Source organism: Puntigrus tetrazona, chromosome 9, assembly GCF_018831695.1.
Source record: "Puntigrus tetrazona isolate hp1 chromosome 9, ASM1883169v1, whole genome shotgun sequence".
NCBI classification, from domain to species: Eukaryota; Metazoa; Chordata; class Actinopteri; order Cypriniformes; family Cyprinidae; genus Puntigrus; species Puntigrus tetrazona.
The window spans coordinates 7194990-7218827 of NC_056707.1; the positions used below are offsets into that span (position 1 = coordinate 7194990).

The following is a 23838-nucleotide window of genomic DNA, read 5'->3' on the forward strand; positions in this document are numbered from 1 at the left end:
AATTACAAGTGAAGTGAATTACAAAGAAATTATGTTTCTAATTTTCTATATTAACCATACTATTTGTACGCTTGTGTTTGTATAAAGCAAAAGACTATTAGAACAATATAACATCATATACTTTGAACATATATTTATCTTTGGAGCAATTACAAATAAAGGAAGAAATTGCACTGAAAACACAGCTAACTCCAATTTTAAGGCTAGATAAGGATTTTCACTTTTTATTAAAAAAGGCTTTCCTATCACATCGATGTCTTATTTCCCCCAGTACAGTCAATGTAAAAGCTTTGCATTTTCCCTGAGAGTACTTCTTCTACTCATATGATTACTGTTATTATGCTTATTTGAAACAATAAAAAAGCCATCCGTCATATTTAGATGCATTTAGATGTGCATGCATGCTGTCTGAATGCAGGCGCCACAGGGAATGCACATTTAATGAATAATTGATTGGCTTTTCTGACCTTCACTGCCACCGATAGCTTGTGGGCCTAACCCCTTATTGTATGCAAACATCTGTCATATCTTTTCATTTAATTTCCCCTAATCCTGTTATTTAAATGTAATGCCATTGAAGTGGTATTACAGCGACTCGTATACAAATTGCTCTTGTCTTTCCTGATTTTGCCTCTTCATCTGACGCAGTCATCTGGGTCTGAAGTCCACTCCGCATACCGAGCCCTTTCCCCCAATCTATTTATATTTACACGCTCTTATCTTCAATTTCAACATTGTTTACAGCCAGCAATCTGGTCAAGCGGTGCTACTTTGTGACGCCTATATGACATTATTATATTCGCTGGTGACTCGCATCGAAGGCTTCCTTTTTTTTGCTCCTGTACGTCTCGCAGAAAAGTTTGGATTACCAGAACCCGCACCGCTGAAGATAAAGCTGAAATCATTCAAATGGAGATGATTAATTATAACCCACACAGACCATTTTTAATTTTACTTGAGCCAAATACCATGTTACGTAAAACACTTTTGCTGAAGTCTCTTGGCAATACTATTTTAAGCTTAATTCTGTATTGCATAATCATATTACTCCAATCAATCCCTTTTGTAATCTGTCATTTGTTCTTCATTTACATTAAAAGCAGTGACTACCCTTTCCACACAAAATGTATTTTTTATGCTTTTATTGTAATTGTGCAGCACATGTATATCATTGTAAAGAGGTAACGCAAGGCACAAACAGATATTTGAGATATTTCATTAAGGTGTCAATTACATTGTAATTGCGTAAAGGTAGTGTAACACATGAGGTCATGTACTGTACCGTGAGTCGCTGTCCTTGAGAAGTATAAATGCTGACCTGAAACTGAACTTGAAGAGCATTAGATGCCATAAATACCAATGAAAAAATCTTTTGCGCACAAACACACACACATTTCAGCTATTAATGAATTGTCAAACCTTCAATACAGTGACGTTTCAGAGAAAACGGCCGAGAACTCAACAACTATTCAGTATATACCCTATCTCTGTGTACTCAAGTATGAAGGCCTGTGGTAGATTTATTTAGCATGAGAGATTTGTTTATTTATAATGAACGAATGGCTTTCCTTTCAGTGCGGTGTACACGTAATAAAGATCTCCAACATTAAGCGGCCGTGAAATTGTTTTATAGATAATGCTATGCTTCCTTTAACGTCATTTATACATTCAATAAATCCTCAGCAATATGTTCAGAGGCACTGAACCGGCATCGTGGCCAGAAAAAACACCAGTTAAAAGTAGTTTGTAACAAAAAGCATGGCCACCTTCTGTACACAATCAGGTGGGTTCTGCTAATACCGCTCTTTCGTTGATCTTTTCTCTCAGAAAGGGGACGCTTTGAAATACTCTTCAAGCTGAATGACAGAGACTCCTCCAACCCAGTCCTGAAGCCAAACCTGCTGCAGAACCAGCTTCATGAAAAACCAGTTATGTCCAGGGGGCCACTTCTTCATGACAGGATGCCTAAACAAAGCACACACCAAAATATATTTACTTTGAATATTGTTTACCCCATACTTTCTCATAAAAGGTGCTATAAAAGGTACCTTTCTAAAATATACTAATACGCACTTAAACTATGACATTTTAAAATACTTATATTTACCTTTATTACTAATATGCACCTTTTAGGAATAATGTATAAAATTGTGCATCTTAGGGTACTGCCCTAGAGACAGCGCTGTATCTTTTTTAGAGAGAAAATCTGTAAACCTAATGCAGAGGCAAGGTTCAGACTACGCTGTTATGCATTTCAGCTCTAAATATATGCACGTTTCAGTTGCAGCAGAAACAAAAAGCAGCATATAAATAGTATTATTACTATTAATATTAAGCAAACATTGCTAATCATACTTTACCAACAGACACGGATGAAAACAAACCTCATGTTCTACATTAAAAGGACGAAGTGTGTTTAGCTGCTGTCGCTGAAATGAAAATGCATGCATGATTTATGATTTGCATAATTACCTGGAGAACATGGCCTCTTTGGCGAAGTCAAGCTCTTCTGGTCCCACCTCCACCATTTTACCAGTCAAAGTGAGTCTGGCACACCTCGGGTCCTCAGGGTCATAAACCTGCTTCCTTTTGCGGGAAAATGTAGCCACAGGACAAAAGGCTTTAGATCATTATTATACACAGATCTGTCATACATATACAAATACAAATATATCTATATTTGAATATGTAAACTTAAATGAAATGCAAAAACTTCTCAGTCAGTTATTTTAGAGACATACCTGCAGAAATCTCCCTCTGCCTCAGAAAATGTTAAGGAGGCAAAAGGGAAGCTGCGAAGGTCTGTTACAGTGTTGTCCATCGGCGTCACATAAAAATAAGGAACCCCAGTGCTGTTGTCTGCTGGACCGTCGCTTACAGAGAAAATGTTTCCAAAAGGAAGTCCCTTGATCTAAAAAGATGATGGGGAAGAAAACAAGAAATGACATTTCATACTTGTGCATACATGTATGTATTTGATTAACGATAGACTGAATATACTGAAAATTCTGTCATTAATTGCTCGCATTTCAAGCCCGTAAGGCATCTGTTCAGCTTCATGCATTCCCTGACCAATGTGTTGAGGAGATCAGGAAAAAAACGGCGTGTGCGTGTGTTGTGGCTGGCTGAAGTTAAACACAGGACGGACGACACGAGAGTCAATAATTAATGACAGAATTTAAATTTTTGGGTGAACTATAATATTGCAATACACATAACGCAGTGGTCCTTCTCAACCTTTGTCCAAAACAATATTCCCATGACTTAGACATTCTTTAAGTTTACAGGATTTACTGGATATAGATTTTTTCAGGCATTTTAATCACAATTCCTGCCTGATAAGAGTTTTTCATAACTACACCTTTTCCCCCTTTCCTTTAAAAAGAAAAAGCATTTGTTATAAAGAAAAAAACAACAACCCAACGGTTTAAGATTTAATCATTTACATAACTTTAGCAGATCTAGAAATCAGTTTTAAAGGCTACCTCCAGGTTTTCCAAGAACCTGCGGGCAGCTATATACACATAAATAACTATTAGTTAAACCAAAACTGGCCATCAAAGTTTCTCTTAAAATTCATATTAGACCTGACTTAAAATGCTGAGATTATAAACTTTTAAGACTAATGCTGTGTTCAAGTCCGTACTTACGGGTTGACAAATCGTAATAACATCGCCCGGTGGGCTCAAGTCACTTCGGTCGAAACAATGAACGGCAACAATGATTTTAACTTTTCTACGTATTTAATGATAAACTCTACACCTACAATACGATGGATAGAGTGTGCATCATTGTGTTTTTGCTTTTTCCAGTCTACTTAATCAGTGATGTAAGCCGAATTATTATGTGTCCTGTGATAATTGCACAATAGTTTTATTTTACATTGCATAAAAATAATCGTTCTATTAATTTCAACACATCTGCTATCAATACAGACACATCTATGCGCATCTATAGTCTTTGGCTGCGTCCATTGAATCCTACACGGTTTCTCACTGACCAACTCTGAAACTAGGGGCTTAGAGAAAATGTTGAGTGTCCAACTCGTTTCGTTCACGGCTCTTTCCCAAAAGGTGGACTGCATCCTCCGTGGGCTGCACGCATCATGATGTAGATCTTATTTTGAAATATTAATAGTTATAAATTACTCTTGAGTCTATAAATGCGTCCTCCGGAGGATGCAGCCAAACGTCTCCTTAATCAGACACACCTGATTCAGATCATCAGCTCATTAGAAGAGACTGAAACCGGTGTGTCAGAGAAAAAAAAACAGGCGGAGTGCCGGGGCGCCTCTGTCGTAGATGACCGCAAAAACAAGCTGCACGTGAACTTGGCAGGAAAGGCTATTCAAGCCAACCTAGCAACGAAAGCAGCACCTGCTCCTGCGTGGAGATGGTCGCCAGGTGACCCCAGTCGCTGTAGTGCGCCATGTAGCGCGCGACTCTCGCCGTGTCCTCGTGCGGCGGGGGCGCGGAGACGCTGGACGGCGCCTTCACCTCCTCCATCCGGTACGAGAACACGCGGGACGCGGAGGACACGTCCTCGCTTTTCGAGACCTGCTCGGGTTTCTTCTCTGAGGCGTCCCGGTACACGGAGGACGGGTAGGCTGGTTTCCAGATGCCGATGTTGTCGACGAGCACGGCGGGCGCCTCGTCGGAGTGCGTGTCCAGCTCTTCCTCCGCCGCGTCCCCGGCGGCGGCCCACGACACCGCGCTCCGGAGCGTGTAGCTCTCGCCGACGCGCGCCAGCGCCGTCAGTACGGAGACCAGGTGAAGCAGCAGCATCGCGTTCACCTTCACTCGAGCGGCATGTTTGTTTATCATCTGCGGCTGTGGCGTTACGCGAGAGCGGCCTGAAACAGCGACCTCTGCTGGACCGCCCGAGAACCGCGGCGGGTGACCTCCATCCCTCCGTACATCGTTTCCACCAAAACACTGGGCTAACACGATCTTACAATAGTCGGCTTATGACTGAGGTAAACTTGTCAGCGAAATGTAAAATAAAACGCATAATAAAAGGATTTTTTGTCTCGTCAATACCAAAATTTACCATGGTATCAGTAATCATGTAATAGCATTATGGTGGGGTAATAATGGGATCATTTCATTTGTTATTAAATAATGGTGGTAGGTTGGCATACAATATTTTTTATTTTAATACTTCAGTCATGCAAAAAAACACAATGTCCATGATTTGCCAAATGATGTATTATGGTGGTCGTTACACACACACACCTTTTTTTTTCATATTCATGATAAATTATAAATCACATGCCTCAGATTTGGTAAGATGAATTTATTGAAGGAAGTCGGTATCTTCAAAAGCAAGCTCTGAGTAATTTGAAATATTATTACGGTCACATAGTTTAACATTAAAATAACAGAAATCTTAACATCTAACAAGTGTCAGAAAATCAACGGGTGATAAAATACATACAAATTCTTGGATGGATTTCATGCAAATAAATAATTTCTAATTGTAAGGGAAATAATCACGAACATTACAAAGTGTTAAACCTGAGAAACGTATTTCCTGGGAGACAGTTATTGGTTTTGTGTGTCGGGGAGCAGGGAAAGCGTATGGTGCCGTCTATTTCTCTTCCTCTTCCTGAGATCACAGATCTCAGGGTGCTTTTGATTGAGACTCAACCTGAATCTGTTTCTGTACCCTTTCGAGATCTACTTTCTCACTCAGTTCTGTGGTGCGTTTGCAAACTACATTACCAGCAGCTGCTAGCCAGTGTTGCAAGAGAACAAGACTTTAATCTCACAATATTAACTTCTCCTTTTTCTTTCTCTGCTGTGCGTACATTCATACTGCGTGTGGAGATACAAGCAGCTCACAGGAGGTTTTAAACACTATTAGGAGGTTTACTGACTGATGAATGTGCAACTTTCCCTCAATAATATACACACGCAATAGTGGTTCACTTCCAGAACGCGCTGCTTTACCTTCAAAGTCTAGTGAAGTTCACGTGAAGCAAACCAGACTGCTTCAGGAACACAACCCTGAAAATGCCCTCCAACCTTAGCATCCAACCGCATTTCTTTCTTGCACTTGTAAACTCTTTTTCCATCCCTTTTTTTTTTTTTTAGTCCATAGTTTTGTCACTCCATGCCAGGGATTTCCTCTTGGCCAGCTCCATCCAGGACGGTTGGGCAGTGTCACGGACCGACTGCAGAGGAGATGATGAAGGTGAGGATGAAGGTGATGACGGTGGCACGGATTTCTGCTGCCATTTATCCTCTCTGTCTGCTGACCTCGTGGGAACAGGAGACACTAATGCTTCTAGAAATATAGACGATCTATATGAGTATATGCTTCAGTTGTAGCTGTCGTGTAAAACTGATGTTGTATCCCACTTACGCATCGACGAGCTTGAGTCGAATCCTGTGCCTGAGAGCTTTGAGGTGGGTCTGAGAGGAGCTGTGGATTGAGATGTGGCTTGAGACTCTGCTGTGGATTTCAGCTCACCTGTCTAACAGAATCGATAAAGAGGAGATCTAATAATTAACAGAGCAATACACAGCAAACGGAACATCCCGTACTGGATATTATAAGCAAATGGCATGTGTCCCCTCCATAAAGTGTCCTTTATTATCATTTATAAATGTATGATTCATAATTAAATGTCAGCATGGCTTACTTCACAGCAAACCAATTTTGTAGCTACCAGCATCAGTGTTAGCGTTTGCTATTTGTGTTAGTTTTTTCACCAACATCCAAGAAATAAACGTAAAAGTATTTATTTAAAAGACATATTTAGCATATTTAAAAGAATCAGAATAAAGAACAAAAAAATTTTATATTATGGATATGGACACTGGACACATGTTTAATTCTGCCACCCTCCACATATATTTACCCTAAAGTAGTTGTTATTGACAAAACTGCTTCCAAACTAGTTTTGACAAGTATCAAAAAATTTGAGAGCTACACTAAGTCAATATTTTGATGCCAGGAATGAACATGGGTGAAAATCTCGTAATAATAGCAAAATAAATGCATCTACACATCTCATAGGTAATCTATTTTGATCTCAAAAGGTGAATGTTCAATGAAAGGTAAGGAGTTTGCATGTATGTGATACATTAAACACTTGTTTTGCAGTACACGGGTGGAAACTAACTCCTTTTTCTGAGGCTGAAGTAAGTGTTCTCTTTCTGGTTTGTGAGTGAGATTGGAGATTACCTTGGTTGCAGCAGTAGTTTGGTTCTCCCAGCGCTGTAAGAGGGAGGACTTGTTTCCTAATCCTGCTGCCCACACTGGTCTGCCATCTTCAGGCCCGGTCCCCTGAGACGCAGGCGCTCGGTCAGCTTTCCCTGAGATTACGCCAGGCTCTCCTTCCTCATTCCCAGGCGGATCCTTTGAGACCGTTACGCCACACTGTTGGGACGCTAACTTTGGGCTTGACTGGTAACCAGGGGGTGCTGTGGGACGCTGTATAGCTTGTGTGGGGGCCTGTGATGCGGCTCGAAGCGGGGATGACGGCTGGAAGGGTGGTGTATGTGGTGCCAGTGCTTGTGATGGATGTTTTGCTGTGTTCACAGCAGTGGATTGCACAGTCGATACGGAGATAACTGTAGATTGGGTTGGTTTTGATGAATTAAACATTTGGCTGTTGGACTGAAACTGGACTTCTCTTGTACTGTCAGTTTGAGTCTGATTTGAAATTGCTGGAGGTTGGTTTGTTGTTGTTCGAGTCTGGATCTGCATCGGCTGAGCGGCAGATTGTGAGGATCTTCCAGAATGCTGTGCAGATGGCAGCGGTATTGTTTCTGTAGGTCTCGAAAGAGGCTGCGTAGTCGTCGACTGGCTTGAAATGTTCTGTGTGATTCTTGGATTGGCTTGAGAAGTGGATGTTTGGGTTTGCGGCTGTGTTGTGGTCAAGGTTGTTGGTCGAGATTGCAAGCTAGGAAACTCGGGCAGTCTACTGGTAAAGAGCTGCTGGAGGCTTCTGGTCTTCTCTCTGGCCATGTCCATCCAGGACACCTCTGAAGAAGTAGATGTTGGTGGGTTCTCTTGAGAGGATACCGCTGTAGTCTCTTCTGGAGGCAAGTCTGTACCTTCTTTAGATGGTGAAGGTACAATCTTAGTGGATTTGCTGGCTGATGATGAGAGATGAGGTTCTGAAAAAGGAGAATATTTCTTTATTAAACACAAATTTGCACGAAGAAGTGAACTAACCATTCATGGGTAAAATGCGATATCAGGTATGACTTAAATCAGTAGTACTTAATAGGTGTGTTCTGAAAGTGTGGCCATATGTATCAATGGATGTTCAAGAGTTCTCCATGCGTTTGATGCATCGCAATACTATTGGTAATAGACAGTGGATCATTTTTGATCTGTGCATGCATCTTTTTGTAGAACCCCTTTAGTTGGCCATTGTCCAAAAAAATAATAATAATTAATTGTAACGGAAAGTTAAGGGTTTATGAAACAACCCAAAATGTTGTTAAATTTATTTAAACCATGGTTACCACAAATTAATCATGTTTTTGCTACACTAACTATAGTTTAACCATGGTTGTAGTAAAGCTGGGGTTCTATCATGACAAATCTCTGAAAATTTAAGCATGGTAATGGATATGACAAGGCTAACGTATTTGGTCTTGGTGGAATAGACTGCTGAATTGCACTTGTTGGTTTTTACTGTAACTGCAGATTATTGCTGCTGAAAGCAAGTACGAGGAGCTTGCTACCCCTAATACATATACAGATACTGTGCTGTACTGTGCTATTTAAGACATACTGCTGCTTAAGTATATAATAACCTGTAGCAGTTCTATACAGGTGGAGCTGGAGGGTTTTAGAGCAAATCTAAAAGCATGCTGCAAACAGTTTAGCAGAATGTTAACTAGCTTTTTAAATGTAAAGCAGCATGCTCATTGGCTGCATATGCAACATGAACCAATCAATTTAATGCGCTAAGTCATTAAATTCTGTGAATATCATCAGTTTACATTAGATGGTTATTTTTTCATACTGTAATATCTAAATTATGTATCACTATTTACTCAACTGCTCCACTGGTTGATATTCTTTTTAAACTATACTAAAATCAACTAATCAAAAGCAATGGAAAAAAAAGTAATAAATACTTTATTGGTTTAGTGATTTAGTAAAGGCCATTGTTAATTCAATAAAACCAAATAAAACCTCCAATATACCTCCCAATCTACCGTTTAGGTCACACTTTATATTAGGTGGGCTTAACTACTGTGCACTTGCATCCAAAAAGAAGTACAATGCATTTATTGTGGTCATATTGTATTGCAAAATACTGCTGCTATTGGGATGGTATACAGGTAAGGTTAGGGACAAGTTTGGTGGTATGGGAAGGTTTGAGAGTTACAATGTAAATATAAAAGTAATTACAGAAATTACAAAACAAGTGCATTGTCAAGACACCTAATATAAAGTGGGACCACTGTCTGTTTAGTAACTGCTATCAGTGTAATTCCAGACAGGCACAGTTAAAACATTTGGACAAATCACCTTTGTAAATGATCTGACTCAGACAGGCACAGACTGTTTCCCGGTATGACCTGGATCATCATTCTCATAGGATATGTAGCTCTACACATTCGTCATAATTGCAACTAAATAGGCCAGAGGCTTAATCTTCATGCACCTTGGGGAACCACAAAAAGACACTCACCAGCCTGTCTGAGGACGCCAGCTCTCTCTTTGTCTCTACAGAAACTCTTAGGTGGCGAACCGGAGGAATGAACTGAGGACGTGTCCGTTTGGAGAGGAGGTTCTTTGAGTTTAGCATGGACTTTCGTAAACCCCATGGCAGTGTGTTGGTCTTCAGTTTGCACATAGCTGGTTAAGTCAGACTGTGAGGCTGGAGGTGAAATTGATGCACTGTGGTGTTTTACTCTGTCTTCTGATGGAGCTTTGTCCAAGCGAAACCTTAGCGAAAGAGAGGTAGAGCGAAGCTTCACACCGAATGCATTTGTAGCCTCTCTCTCTTTTCCCACAGTTACATCTTCCATCACATCCTCAACTGCTTCTTCTGCCACCTCCACCTCCTGTAGTCCTCCTTCAGTAGCCTCTACCCCAATCTCCTGCTTCTCGTCCTGACTATCCTCCACATCCGAGGCCCGAGGAGAAGTGTCCTTTTTGTCTTCCTTCTTTGAAGTTGGTGGTAAGTTAGCACATGGGTCTTTTATTGTTTTCTCGACTTCTGAACTTACTTGCCGCTCTGTCTTGAAATTTAAAGGAGGTTTGGCAGGAGACGAAGGTTCCTTTTTCAGTCCAGCGTGTCCCACTACTCCAGTGAAGCTTGCAGTCCTCGGCCGCTCTTGACTCCTGTCTGAGGAGACGCTGAAGTGGAACGAACCAGACACAGTCCTCTGGCGCTTTATGGATTCTGTTTGAGCGTGATCTTCATGACTAACAGCCGACACTGCGCTGCCTGGCTGAAGGGTCCTGTACTCATGTTTGTCATCCGTGGAAGGTATATTTCTCCTCAGAGATGATGGTCTCAAGCTTACTCCACAAATCACATTGGTTGGAGCCTGAGTAGAGGCTGGGCTTTTCTCTATATTTACTGCATTCTGAAAACTGTTTTTGTCCATCTTGGTTTGTATTAGCACAGTATTAGACTTCTCATCTTTCACGGGACTCAATTCTGTTGTGGCAGGTGCACTTGGTCTTACAGTTAACACAATGTTACTTTGGCTGTTCTTGGGTAGTTTGGAGCTACTGAGCATCTCACTCACTTCTCCTTTTCCCTTTTTGTCAGTTGGCACCACTGGGATCGGTGGTTTGGCTACTGGACTTGTTTCTCGTAAGCCAGGGCTTGGAGGCGATGTGGAAAGGATGTTTCTCTCAAACTCAGGTTCAACAGAAACTTGCCTACTGTCTCCAGAAGTCTGCAGAGACATTAAAGGTGAAACCGGAACTGGATTCTTGATTAGTGAAGTCGTAAGCCTCTCCCCCCGTAAGACCTGTGAGGAATATGAGCGAGCTCGAGGTATCTCTTTTACAGGAGTCTCTTGCTCTTTAGTAGTCAGTGATCGGTCCAGATTGTTCCAACTCTCAGATCGTGCTCTGCTTCCAGCCTACACCGGAAGTGCAATGTACAAATATAGAAAATCTATTAAATATCAACTGTTATATGGAAAAAGAATATTTAAAAGATCTGTTCTTCCACAAGCATTAGAGTGCTTGAAGCCAGTGTCCTAAAACCCAGGAATACTTCTGGTTCTATCATTCTCAAGCCAAGTGTTTTTGGCAAAATGCCTGAAATAAATTTAAAGGATTAAAGGAATAGTTTACCCAAAAAGAAAAGGAAGATATTTTGAAGGTTTATAACCAGGCGGTTTAGGGTCACCATTGACTTCCATAGTGTCTGTGTTTTATTTAATTTCTAATTTAAGCTTTCCAATTTGTAGATTTACAATAAAGACTGACCCCCACGGTTTCACAGACAAGGCTTAAGCCTAGTTCTAGACTAAATGTAAATCTGAGCTATTTCAAGTTTCTATTTCAGTGCATTTGTTTTACCTCAAGATGTGCACAAGTAATGCTTTTTTCTAAGGCATGTTTATAAAAATTACTTAAATGTTCTAAATGAACTATGGCCTAATCCTGGTTTAGGCTAAACCCTGTCTATGAAACCGGGCCTGAAAGAGCTGTCAGAAGATTAAGCATGCTGACGTTGTAGCTTAACTTGAGCTTTTTACTTCTGCCGATTGTTTTGAGGTTGTAAAATGTAAGAATCACAAAGATTTGTAGGTCACATAGCTTCTTTTTTTACAATATTTCAAAAGCCAGTGGAAAAAGCACAATGGCTTTTTGTCAAGGGAACTAGGATGTTGCTAATGGATACCAATGTATAATAAGTTAGAATGGTCCATTTTAAAAAGGCTCACCGAAGTGGTCACCCTCCTGTTCTTGGCACTGGCTCTTTGGTTCTTAGGCTTGAGGGACATACGGTGACGGGCAGCAGAGTTGTCCAGGAGGGAAGTGAATTGTGGAGGAGTGCTGAAGCCCACTGAGCCAGGGGAAAGGGGTGCGGGTGCTGGGCTGACCGGCCGAGGAGAAAGAGGCTGTGAAGAAGCCTGGAAGGAAAGGAGAGGGACATTAGACGATATTTACAGCCAAAAAAACATTTAAGACATAAAACAAATTATGAATGACAGGTATAATGTCAACACATCAACAGCTGCAGAATACCTGTTTAAAAAAAAAAAAAAAAGTGTACATCAGATTCAGACTGGGGTAGCAGCAGCAGTAATGGAAACACAAAATGAGCCACACAAATTCATGCAGCTGTTTAAATAAAGACAGCCTAAAAGATCAAAACAATACACTAAAATACTGGTGCTGCCAATCCATTAATCACACCAGAAATAACATTTTGTTTACATTGCATATGTGTGTGCACTGTGTATATTTGTGCTCCACAAACACATGCATGTATATATTTGAGAAAAATTATATATATACTGTATATATATATATATATATATATATATATATATATATATATATATGCATGCAAATATTTTGTAAATATATATACACACACACACACACAAGATAGATATACACAATACACCCAAATATATTATATAAACAAACACAGCACTATAAAATACACAACGTCACAAAGATATTGAAATGCTGCTGTATTCTAGTTGAAGCACCTTGTTCGATATGCTCATGTATAGTCCTTCTCCGCAGGACACTTCAGAGGGGCTACGAGGAAGACCGTCATCTTCTGAACTTCCACCTAAGTCTTCACGCCGTTTCACGGGCATCAGAAGTGGGGGAGGACCTAAATGCAGCTTTTGCTGCTGGAGTTTTATCTGATCAAACAAAATAAATAATCTATTCAAATAAATCACCCAATCTGTTCGAAACATTTCCGTAAGTCACACTGATGAGTCTTTTTTTAAAGTAGGGCATTTCAACTATAACAAGAGTGTGTAGTGTGTAGTGTGCGGTCTTATTCACCTGCAGAGCTCGAATTTTGCCATGAATGTTCTCTTGAGACAGGATTCGTAGAGGCTCAGGGTCTGAATGACTGCGCTCTGCATGAAAAATGCTGTCATATGAAAATGCCCGGGATCCCAGCATGACTTTGGAACAACTTTGAAGAAAAGATGTAAAAAAAAAAAGGGGCATGTTATCCCTTGTGACAAAAAATTATGGAAATAATGTACAGCTTAAATTTATTTCGAATGTAATTAGCTGAATATAAGAGTGCGTTATGACCCAGTTATTCAGAACTTCGGTACATGTTTACATGCATTTGCAATGGTAAAAGTGCAATTTAGTAATAATAATTAGTATATTTCAAATACATACAGTTAAGTAACACATTAAGGTAAAAAATTACTTTACATATGCTTTAGTTTGACATTAAAACAAGCCTTTGATGAAATACTAATAAAGTAAAATATACCTAAAGCAAAACTTATAACTTTACATTATTGCGTTAAGTGAACTTTAATATTTCGTTAACATTAGAGTTTTTTTATATATATATACTTATACTTAAGATTTGTGATAAACATTCAGCGCAATGACATTTTCACAAGGGTTCATCAAATCATGTACAGCCTTAACTGGCTTCAAAGTTTTACTTTATGTTTAAACATTGTCCATTTTTAATTAGTCCGTGTTAAGTCTCTTTTCTTAAATCGGAGCATGCCGAATGCAAACACTTACTCTGAGTCCTCCACACTCTGTGTTATATCACTTGCAGACTGACTCTGCTTCATGCCACAATCATCCTGTTTCCTCCTTATCTTCCCAAACAGGCGTGACTTAGACTTTAACCTGGAGTTCTTCCTTCCTAAACATCCAGCATATCATGCCTTTAGAATGGTACGCCACGTATTAAAATAAGATGAGATTGGATTAACTGCCTTACTGAAAGATTTCTGACCTGTTAAGTCGTCACTGCCTTCTCCCTCCGGGTCTCCTGAAGCCTCCAGAACGTTCATCTTCACCGGTACAGCTGTTAATGAGGACAGTTACACAGAAATCAGATGAGACAGAATGAGGAGGAAAAAAGAAATACAGGCGGGGTTTGGACAACGTCAGTGGAATTATCAAAGGGAACGATCTAGTCTAATGTAGCAAGACATGGGAAAATTATAGTTAACTATTAACTGTTAATTGTTCTTAAATTCACAACAGAGTAAAGTAGTTGTTCTACAAAGGACAGCAGCAAACAAGTCATTTACTGACATGTAAAATACTAGAGGAATGTCATATCTCTGATGTGGCAACGGGGCTAAATTCAGCATCTGATAACAGAAGGCTTTTCTCAAACCAACAGTCCAAAGGTTTCTTCTGCACTCATATGTTCAATGTGATTTTCCATTACTAAAAATGATGGATCTTGTATTAGTTCAGAGCATACAGTACTCTTCAAAATTTGAGTGCAGTCGGTTAATTTGTTTAAAGAACAAATGTCGATGACGTGACGTGAACAAAAGTTGCAGGAAAAAAAGTCATTTAAAATTTAAAAGATTTCTATTTTAAATAAACACTTCATTTGTATATTCTTATTATATACAAGTATAAATAAGTATAATTAGTCTTTGGAAGATATACATCCATATGCATTAATAGAAAATATTTAGTCTGTTATGTGGTGTATGAATCACATATTAAAAGCTGTATATATATATATATATATATATATATATATCCACACACGCACACACAGTGTTTATCCACAGGCATGTGTACAAGCTAGACATGAAGTGAAACGTGAGACTGTGTCCTTATTTTGGACAACGTGCCTCAAGTTTATTACAACCTTGTTGGCATCACTATCCTTTATTATAACAACAAACCTTTCTTATCACTGACCATGCCTTGATAATGTTGATATGCTACAAAAAAAAAAAAAAAAACAAAGTCCATCCAGTCCGTCCCTTTTTGACATTTGTTGCTCTGTTTGCTTTCCTAATTCAGACTCGAACATGTTTGTCACGGGTGTGGTTTAGAGTAACGGAGCACTCGACCAGTAAAACAAACTCAAACAGATTGAATCCTCTTAAATGGACAAAACAATAATATGCATGCAGGCAAAGCAAAAAAACACACGTATTAACCTCAAACCGAATACAAACACACAGGACTTAAATACACAAGGAAATAGACTAGATTAACAAGCAACAGGTGAAGACAATGACACAATTAACAGGAACGGAAGGTAGGGCACACAGAGCACATGACACACGACAAAAACAACAACAAAGTTTGTTCAAATTAAAAAAAAATCAAATATGTCACCAATGTTTGAGTACACAACATGGAGTTCAATGAGTTTTTATATTTATAAAAAGTTTTTATTTCTAAATTAAAATATATTTATAATGTAATTTATTACATTACAGAAAGCACTGAAATATGATCATTTCCTGCTCAAAAAACATGCTTTTATTAATGTCGAGGACAGTTGGACGTCTGTATTGTATATAATTTGTAGAAACAGTAATCAATTTTTTTTATTGATACTTGATGAATAAAAATAACTGCATTCATTTAAAATAGAGATACTTTGTAATATTTTGCAGAATAAAAATATTTTCTTTTAAAAACAGTTATTAACGACATTAACAATATTATTTTATTGACTCCCAACTTTAAATATTAATACTTTAATGATTAAGTTGGATCGAATATTTACATACACAATATATATTATATATGAATAATTACATATAAATGATGAAATTGCCGTGACTGTTACCCTGTACTAAGAAAGCGTCCTTCAAATAATATTAAGCAAGATAAATGCCATCACTTACTTTTTCTCTTTCCTCTTTTCTGTGTGATTTAGCTTCTGCTCTTCCTTTCAGAAGATACGCAGGAGTTCACCTCCTATGAACCGTGGCAGCTCTGTCCCAATCACAAACATGCAGAGAGACGGAGGAACCGGAGAAAGCAAAATCAGGAGAGGAACTACTGAAAGAAAGAAAGCAGGGAAGAGGAAGAGGAAGAGGAAAAGCAGGCTCTGACAAAGAGACGCATTGACGGATTTGATGTTTGGCAGGAGGAGCTGGACAAACAAACACCGACCGGCTAACTCTCTTACATTTCCAACTTATGCTTTCCCTGCATGCCTAAGCTCCTTACTAAACACTGAACAGCTTGTGGAGCAGAGAGAGCGTGCTGCTGCTGGCCGAAGGAAGGCATCGACGCACCAGGACAAGAGTGGATCAAGTCGATAGCAAGAGTATAATGATGAACAGAGCCGGTCGGGTCCACCGCCGCACGATGTTCAGAGCGCCACATCTGATTTATACTCCTCTTGCGTTTGTAAATGACTTGTCGAAGAGACAGCTGAAAGCATCACGCTTAGGAAAACCAAACAACTGTGGTTTGCGTCACGCATTTGCATCCACACGTCAGAGCAGGTCCGTTTTTATATGCAAATCATTTCAACACCGTCACAATCCACTTAAAGGTCACTTAAATTGGATGAGAATTTCGTCTTCACTTTTTGTTTGTATACACTACAATTCAAAACTCTGAGCTCAGAAATTTGTAAAAAATTTTGTAATTTTTGAGAACTGGAACCATTTATTCCTGAATATGTTTATATATATATGTTTTGTGGATACCTATGTAAATACTTTCTTTTTGTATACTTGATACAGATAAATTCTTTTGGTTCTAAACTTTAATGATTCATATACATATACTTTAATGTATTCTATACATACTTGACATACTCTCTATTACAGTATAACTATGGATTGAGGAGTTTTTTTTTCTTTATTCTATGCATTTTAAATTTAGTTATGCATAGTTTTATATATGTATATATACACAAAACATTATACATTTACTTATTCGACAAACACACAAATTAAACTGATCGAAAGTGACAGTAAATACATTTTTAATATTACAAAAGCTTTTATTTCAAATACTGTTCTTTTGAACATTCTATCCATCATAGAATCCTACAAAACGATTAATCAAAAATATTCATAATAATAAAAAAAACCTTTTTTGAGCACTAAATCATCACATTAGAAAGATTAGGATTGAAGACTGCAATCAAAAGAAATAACTCTATGACTAATTTTTAATTGTAATAATATTTTATAATATTGCTGTTTTACTAATTAATTGAGTTAAGAGCAGCCTTGGGTGACCTTTTTTCCAAAAAACATTAAAAAAAAAACTACTGAACTGATAGAAATACGGGACAAAATATTAAATCAATATTAACCATATTACCAAGTAACAGATAAAGATGAATTTGACATCAAGAACAACATTTGAAAATATCATAAGCCTGTATTTAGCCTGTCTTAACTACATATTCATTCATATTTGGCCATATCAGGGAAGACTAGTCGGTTAATAACCTCTCGTTAAACCACATCTGAACCAGACTGGCGATCCACCTTTCAGTATTGTGTGCATAACAAGATATAAATGAGCAGACGCCGCTATCTGTAAGTTCGATGAAATCCGTACGCAGGTGAGACGGTGGAGCTGAACAGATGATGTGCTTCCTTTCCTTCTGTGCAGACAACGACAGGCACTTTCAACTCCCTCCTGTGTTACTATAAGTAACCGCCAAAGTAGGCTACAGCCTATTTGGAGTGTTTAAAAGGTGAAATAAAGAAGTGACAGAGAAAGGCTGTCAAAAGAAAGCGCCGCGTCCATTGTATACTTACATCTAGACACGTATGTCTCCTTCAATGCCCTTTTAACCCTAAAAATGTCGCTCTCTCATTAAACCGCCCATTATCTCTGAGGATGGAGCGTTTTGTATCTGGCGCTCCGCAAAGCACAGAGCAGCTCTGCCCCAGATACAGGCATAAATCTGTGTCAGGATCCAGAGTTGGCCACAAATCCCTCTCCTTTCCTTCCACTGGACAAAAGTCAGCTCGACATCTGGGTGACTTTCAGCCAGCCTATATCATGCGTCTGGCCATCAATATAATCCATCTGTCAATTTACATTTTGGTACTCAGACGTGCATATTGAAGGGAAGCAAAAGTAATCTGCACATATGCTTCTTTCAGTGCAAAACAGATTTTCAATGGAACGTTTTACTAATGCTGACAATTTCCTCTGATTATTGCTGGACAAGAAAAATATATAGAGATTGCATGCTGAATTGCTGCATTTTTTTCATAATCTGATTTGATTTATATATTTTCCTTTAAATTTTCTCCTAAGCATCCTAAACAAGATCTATAATATTTTTATAAATCATAAATCTATGATTGATATATATATATATATATATATATATATCTCATACATTTGATCTATATATATATATATATATATTTATTTATTTTTATATAGTAAATGTGTTTATTAGTTATTAGCAATTTAGTAGTTTTGTCTTTTTATTGTATTTTTCTTAACTGTGTCTACACAGTTTCTTAAATTTATTTCCGTTTCATTTTTAGCCGTTTTTTTGAGTCAAATTGAAGTTAATGAAAAATGTTTTTGCATTATTTAATTTTATTTTGTGCTTTTGCATTAAAGTTTTTTTATGGTTTTAGTTTTAATTACGTGCGGGTTACATGATTAGTCCTACAACTGAAATGAATAATAACTATATAATAACACAACAAAAGCACACTAAGACGCACGCAGACAAGATTCAGCAATTAAACGGAGGGAGAGTTTAGGGATACTTTCATAAAGGCCAGATCAAGACAATTAGTCACGTGTTTCAATATAGTAGCCTATTGTTGTATTTAACCTAAAGTATTAATATAAATATACAAATTATACAATATCTTGTATGCTGCTATTAATTCATGTTCTCAGGTTATCAACGTGCGCTAAACAAACGGTATTCTTTATTCTGTGAAATAATGAGTTTATATGTCTACAAAAAAGTCAGACCTTGCTTGAAAGGACACCAGCCGCAGGTCTCCCATATAACACACAGTCGGTCAGCTCTCCAGACGCTGTTTGGGCTTGAAGCATCAGGTCAAATAGTCAAATGTACAGTCAAGATTACAGGAGCATCCATTCGTGAGCACGTTTTATGGAAATTAGGTGCAACACAGGCGCTATAATAAATAAAAATAAAAGCCTAATGAATAAAAAAATATCAAAATGGCTAAAAATGTCAATTAAAAGAGTTTCAAAAGCAATAAACAAACAAAAACGAATTGCATTAGATGGGAATCGTGCTGAATTCTTGAAAACACTGCCACAGTTAAAAAAACAACCCTTAATATGCGTCTGACCATCATGACTCGGTCTGCTCCCTTGAGAGATGAAGAGTGTTATTTAGAGACAGCGCTCTATATTTTTCATGAACTGAGATGAGGAGCACATATCGAGATTAAGGGCGATTATAGATTTAATCTCCTCCTGCGGGGAATTCATGCGTGTTTCGTCGCAACTAATGGTTTCTAATATGAGAGAGGGAAAAGAAGAAGAGGGAATAACTCACACGAAACAGATACACCACCGCCGACAGATCTGATTTAGTTATTAAGAAAAACCTGCATTAGCAGGCGCTCGTGCTTTTACAAACAGCGAGCTTTTTACAGCAGCCCGCGAACGTCCCAAATCAAGTGGACCGTGAGAATATTAATTTACATACAAATATATGCGCGATGCGGGCTACTGTTTATGCGACCTACTGTCGCGATTCCAGCACGTTCGCGAGTTGCAATTAAAAAACAAACAAACAAACAAACAAAAAAAAACTTACCGTGAGCACTAGAACAGTTTTAAATCAAAATCAAGCCGATGTCGGACACGCGACGGTCCTGAAACTTAATGCAAATGTAACGCAGGCGCGTTTACTCACGAGCAGATGCGGGTCATCGAGAAAGTGCAGGTGAGCTGATCCCCGGCATCCACTCGCTCTTTAACCGAGTCTGCGGAGCAAAACACCGTCGTGTCAAGCGATACGTCACGCTGTCCGTAAAGTGTAATATTAGGCGCGTCGTGCGCTTTTGCACGACGAGCGGGAGTTCGCCCGGTGACCGCTGGGTGGCGCCGCCGCCGCGCGCAGCTCCCTGAGAGAACAGAGCCGGTCGAAACACGAACCTCTTTATTAAGGGCACTTATTAGCGTTTTACAGGCCTGCTACCTTTTGCGCATTGCACTTCGGGTTTTGATATAATGAAAAGACGTAAACATATCATAAATACATATACTAGTGCATACAAATTTTTAAAAATATATAGAACAATAGAAGTAAAACCGTGGTAGCAGTTACTATAATAATAACTCGCATCTGAACGTTTTAAAAGAGGCGGTAAAATCACTCGATTTTATGTCAAAGCTGGGATCATTTCCGGTCTTCCTCCCCCGGAAATGACTGGATATGTGAGGATTGCATTCAAAATTAAGTCCCATTGATATGCAAGGCAGCGGAGAAGCTTTCGAAGGAAGACTATGTCTTCTTAGTGTGTTTTGTGTGAAAAATGTCCACAGTAGTCTCGTGACACTCTCTCAGATCGTAATCACAGTACCCCACAGAGAAGCGACCCTTAAAAGAAAAAAAAGGCTTTTATAAATCCATTAGGCAAATGTGCACAGATAACAGTTTTACGTTTCATTCAGGAGTTACCTTTGGTTTCTTGAAATAATCAAGTCCCCTGCCGATCTTAACGATCCAACCATTATTAAACCTGTGAAAACAAAGTATGTACGCAGATTAGAAAGAGTATAGACACGTTCTCCTTCAGTGTGTTTTCTGTACACTACAGTAAATGAGAATGATTTGAGACGTACCTGATCTCCCTGTCATGAATAGTAGACGAGTACTGAATGTCCAGACAGACATTTTGACTCTGCAGAGACTCCTTTATTTCTGACAGGGCACTGGTTTGCTGAGCAGAGCTGTCCTGCAAAAGCACAAGATTAGGGTCAACTTTAATGGAAGCCTCTGACGAACCGAAGGCTAAACATTGTGCATTGTTTTCAGTGTGTTGGTCAGCGCATCTCTGAAACGGCCTGCAGAAGCTTACCTCGTCCTGTGAGGTCAGAAGGTGGATCTTCTTTACTTTACACTGGCATTTCAGCAGCATTTCACAGAAACGAAGGAAGTTATACAGCTACAAAGGAAAGCATTTGCGCCTTGGTCTGCCCGGCGCGACCATTCTGTCTATGCCTCGTCCCTCCATCCCACCGGCTCTGTCAGGCTCCTGAGCTATATCGTGTCGCTCGCCGAAGCCCGCGCGGCGTCGCCTTGGACCTCCACACACCACACACACACACACACAGTGCCGGCCCCATGGAGTCGATGGCTGCTCCTCCTCCATGGCTCCTCCACACACACACACACACACACACTCCTCCCTGGCTCCTCCCTCCGTCTACACCTCCTTGGACTGCCTTCTGCCTGCCCACACACACACACACACACACATACACACACACATATACACACACACACCTGTCTGTATATCCTTTATTTTGCCATTTTTGAATTAAACCCACACACACACACTCGTGCTTACCACACACACACACACACACATACACACACACATGACAGCCTCACTGTAGTCTCTACCTGATGGATATGCCGTACGTAAGGGTCCTCCACCCAGACTTCAGTCAGGCCGTCTCTGATGTAGGGTCTGAAGAGGGATTCGTAGCTGAAACCAGTGGAGCTGTCAGCTATCTTTATCTGCTCATGGTATTTCCCCTCTGACAGACGAGATAACAATGAGAAAACTGAGCCAGTATGAAGAGTAAAGGTCGTTTAAGCCACGGGTCTTCAATCTCTAAATACAGCTGTATATTTTTTTTGAAAAAACATTGCTTAAAAATGTATTTACATTATTTTTTTCCTCCCTACCTGAAGTACTGCACTGTTACTTACATTAAGTAATTTTTTAATAAATTTAAACCAAAACTGTAACACTTATTTATTTTAATCCAGTTGTGTATTTATGTGTTTGGTCACATTTGTTTATTTTAGAAATTATTAATTTATCAAATTTGATCTATTATAATAAAATTCATTATTTTATTTTTGTGCCGTCGACGATGAAACACATCCAAAATTAAACTTTTGTTTAAACAAGCGCACGTGTGTATTGTGTATATTTATCACGTGTACACAAACATAATATATATAAAATATATTTTGAAAATATTTGCATGCATATATTTATATTCATTTAAATATATTTCATGTATGTGTATTTACATATACATAAATATACACAGCACCCACATATATTATATAAGCAAAAATATGTTGGATTCGAAAAATAACTAATATTTTGTTATAATTAAAATAATTTAAAAAATAATAATAATTTCTCCTAACATTTTTTTACAGACCCCTTGAGCCCCCTGTATGTTCCCAGAGCCTGGTTTAAAACACTTTATTGCCTAACCAACCTTCTTTCAGTTTGTTCACATGGTCCTTGATCTGCTCTGCCCGGTCCATGTAGCCCTTGATCTTCTCCCTGTAGTGGACCTTCTTTGAATCATCTTTTACAGCTTGGAAAACAGTGATCACGTTAAGACTACCATCTAAAGCCATCAGCAAAAGAACGCATTTGCCATTTCCAGATTCTTGGCTTACCTTTCAGTACATCCAGGAGGAGCTGGATCCCTTCCTGGTAGCACACCAGAGCCTCCTGAAAGCGTGAGGTGTGATCCAGCTCCACGGCTCTCTTTAGGACAGAGATAGCGGAGCTCTCCATGCCTGGGAGGAAATCCTGAGCCATGGCGGGTTACTGTGACAGAAGCAGCAGACTACTTCTACGACTAGTTACATGCACGCTGTTTTATTGTGTAATATAGTTCTGTACTTAAAGCTCTTTCAAAACGGGGGAAGTTGTTATGAGAGGCACGCCGCTGTCACCACCATCCATCCGGGAAAACAAACCTTAAACTACTTGGATTTGGAGAGCTTTCGTAATCCAAAGTAACACTAAATCAATGAAGGCGTATTTACGTACTTAAAATTAATCATACGGTGGCTTGTCAATTGTCCTCGAAGGCGAATACAAGTTTTGGAGCGAAAGTAAGCTGTTTTTAAATCAAACACTTGCTGTATGTTTTCACTCTTCCGGTAGGAACTAAAGTTTGAGTACATCCGTCTCTATTATGTCGAAGGACCAGTTCTCACTTCCGCTGGACAAATGAAAGTTCATAAATTAAAAGTCAACAAAAGGTCCGCCCAGTTATTTTATGAATTACAACAATACACCATTCAATAATTTATTGCCTATATATATATATATATATATATATATATATATATATATATATATATATATATATATATATATATATATAAACTATTATAAAGTTCTATATTATATTTCTAAAATCCATATTATATGCTTATAGGATTGTTTACACTTAAATACATTTTTGATACATTAGTGAGCTTTTATGCAAGGGTACCAGTAATGTATGAAAAAATAAGTAGGCTCACTCTATAAAATAGTTATATTATTCCCATAACACTGTGTCCTGTGTTAAAACATTCTCTGTAATTACCAGAAATTCTCTCGGATTATAAAACATATAAATATGACAGTTTAAGAAATGCTGGAGTGAGAAAAAGAATGTGATTAAAACTGTGTTTTGTAAATCTAGCATTCAAGTACGAACTGACACTACAGGATGTACTGACAGAAAATGTAATGTGCCGACAGCTCATAGTGTGGTCCAAATTACAGCCTAGCCAAAAATACTGTATATCTTTGCCATTTTGAAATGAAGGAATTAATCAAAATAATTGTGTGAGGATATACGGCCATGACACAGAAAATAAGATTTACTTACATATAACCCAATTTGGGGACATATGTTCAGTACATTTTTTATCTGATTGGTTTTGGGGAGGAGGGCGTGTTAATGTAATTGTATAAATTA

The 23838-nt window shown here is 38.7% G+C and overlaps 3 protein-coding genes across 10 annotated transcripts; all 3 read right to left on the minus strand.

Moving 5' to 3' along the window:
* Positions 1-1125: 1125 nt before the first annotated feature.
* On the minus strand, positions 1126-5032 carry creg2 (cellular repressor of E1A-stimulated genes 2). Its single transcript, XM_043248369.1, has 4 exons — positions 4377-5032; positions 2742-2911; positions 2473-2586; positions 1126-1965 (listed from the first exon to the last, which is right to left on the minus strand). Exons 1-4 carry the CDS (start codon positions 4821-4823, stop codon positions 1824-1826), a joined length of 873 nt encoding a protein of 290 aa, XP_043104304.1. The 5' UTR covers positions 4824-5032; the 3' UTR covers positions 1126-1823.
* A 248-nt stretch (positions 5033-5280) lies between these two features.
* Positions 5281-19967, minus strand: cracdla (cracd like a). 7 transcript variants are annotated; one of them, XM_043248351.1, is made up of 12 exons: positions 19793-19888; positions 18871-19040; positions 15792-15882; positions 13913-13984; positions 13693-13819; positions 12976-13111; positions 12666-12827; positions 11889-12077; positions 9665-11075; positions 7192-8129; positions 6367-6478; positions 5281-6288 (listed from the first exon to the last, which is right to left on the minus strand). In XM_043248351.1, the coding sequence occupies exons 4-12, from the start codon at positions 13968-13970 to the stop codon at positions 6092-6094; spliced, it is 3330 nt and encodes a 1109-aa protein (XP_043104286.1). In that variant the 5' UTR covers positions 13971-13984; positions 15792-15882; positions 18871-19040; positions 19793-19888; the 3' UTR covers positions 5281-6091. The 7 variants fall into 7 exon arrangements, with proteins under 7 accessions (XP_043104286.1, XP_043104283.1, XP_043104287.1 ...); XM_043248348.1 differs by lacking the exon at positions 18871-19040 and having other exon boundaries at positions 19793-19935; XM_043248352.1 differs by lacking the exons at positions 15792-15882; positions 18871-19040 and having other exon boundaries at positions 19793-19967.
* Positions 19968-20023: 56 nt separating this feature from the next.
* On the minus strand, positions 20024-23019 carry mitd1 (MIT, microtubule interacting and transport, domain containing 1). Of its 2 annotated transcripts, none has more exons than XM_043248372.1 (7): positions 22535-23019; positions 22348-22449; positions 21509-21645; positions 20961-21002; positions 20725-20837; positions 20561-20621; positions 20024-20479 (listed from the first exon to the last, which is right to left on the minus strand). In XM_043248372.1, the coding sequence occupies exons 1-7, from the start codon at positions 22677-22679 to the stop codon at positions 20384-20386; spliced, it is 696 nt and encodes a 231-aa protein (XP_043104307.1). In that variant the 5' UTR covers positions 22680-23019; the 3' UTR covers positions 20024-20383. The 2 variants fall into 2 exon arrangements, with proteins under 2 accessions (XP_043104307.1, XP_043104306.1); XM_043248371.1 differs by having other exon boundaries at positions 20961-21047.
* Between the last annotated feature and the right edge of the window lie 819 nt (positions 23020-23838).

Bases quoted from the DNA above. Each gene is read 5' to 3' on its own strand.
- creg2 (XM_043248369.1), bottom strand. From the start codon at position 4,823: ATGATAAACAAACATGCCGCTCGAGTGAAGGTGAACGCGATGCTGCTG. The intron at 2,587-2,741 runs GTATGTCTCTAA...TTCCCGCAAAAG, and splicing joins GCAGAGGGAGATTTCTGCAG to GAAGCAGGTTTATGACCCTG. The intron at 1,966-2,472 runs GTAATTATGCAA...TGCTTTGTTTAG, and splicing joins AAAGAGGCCATGTTCTCCAG to GCATCCTGTCATGAAGAAGT.
- cracdla (XM_043248352.1), bottom strand. From the start codon at position 13,970: ATGAACGTTCTGGAGGCTTCAGGAGACCCGGAGGGAGAAGGCAGTGAC. The intron at 11,076-11,888 runs GTGAGCCTTTTT...CTTCCGGTGTAG, and splicing joins ACAGGAGGGTGACCACTTCG to GCTGGAAGCAGAGCACGATC. The intron at 6,479-7,191 runs GTAATCTCCAAT...CGATTCTGTTAG, and splicing joins AAACTACTGCTGCAACCAAG to ACAGGTGAGCTGAAATCCAC.
- mitd1 (XM_043248371.1), bottom strand. From the start codon at position 22,679: ATGGCTCAGGATTTCCTCCCAGGCATGGAGAGCTCCGCTATCTCTGTC. The intron at 22,450-22,534 runs GTAAGCCAAGAA...CTGTTTTCCAAG, and splicing joins CCTCCTGGATGTACTGAAAG to CTGTAAAAGATGATTCAAAG. The intron at 20,622-20,724 runs GTACGTCTCAAA...TTGTTTTCACAG, and splicing joins ATTCATGACAGGGAGATCAG to GTTTAATAATGGTTGGATCG.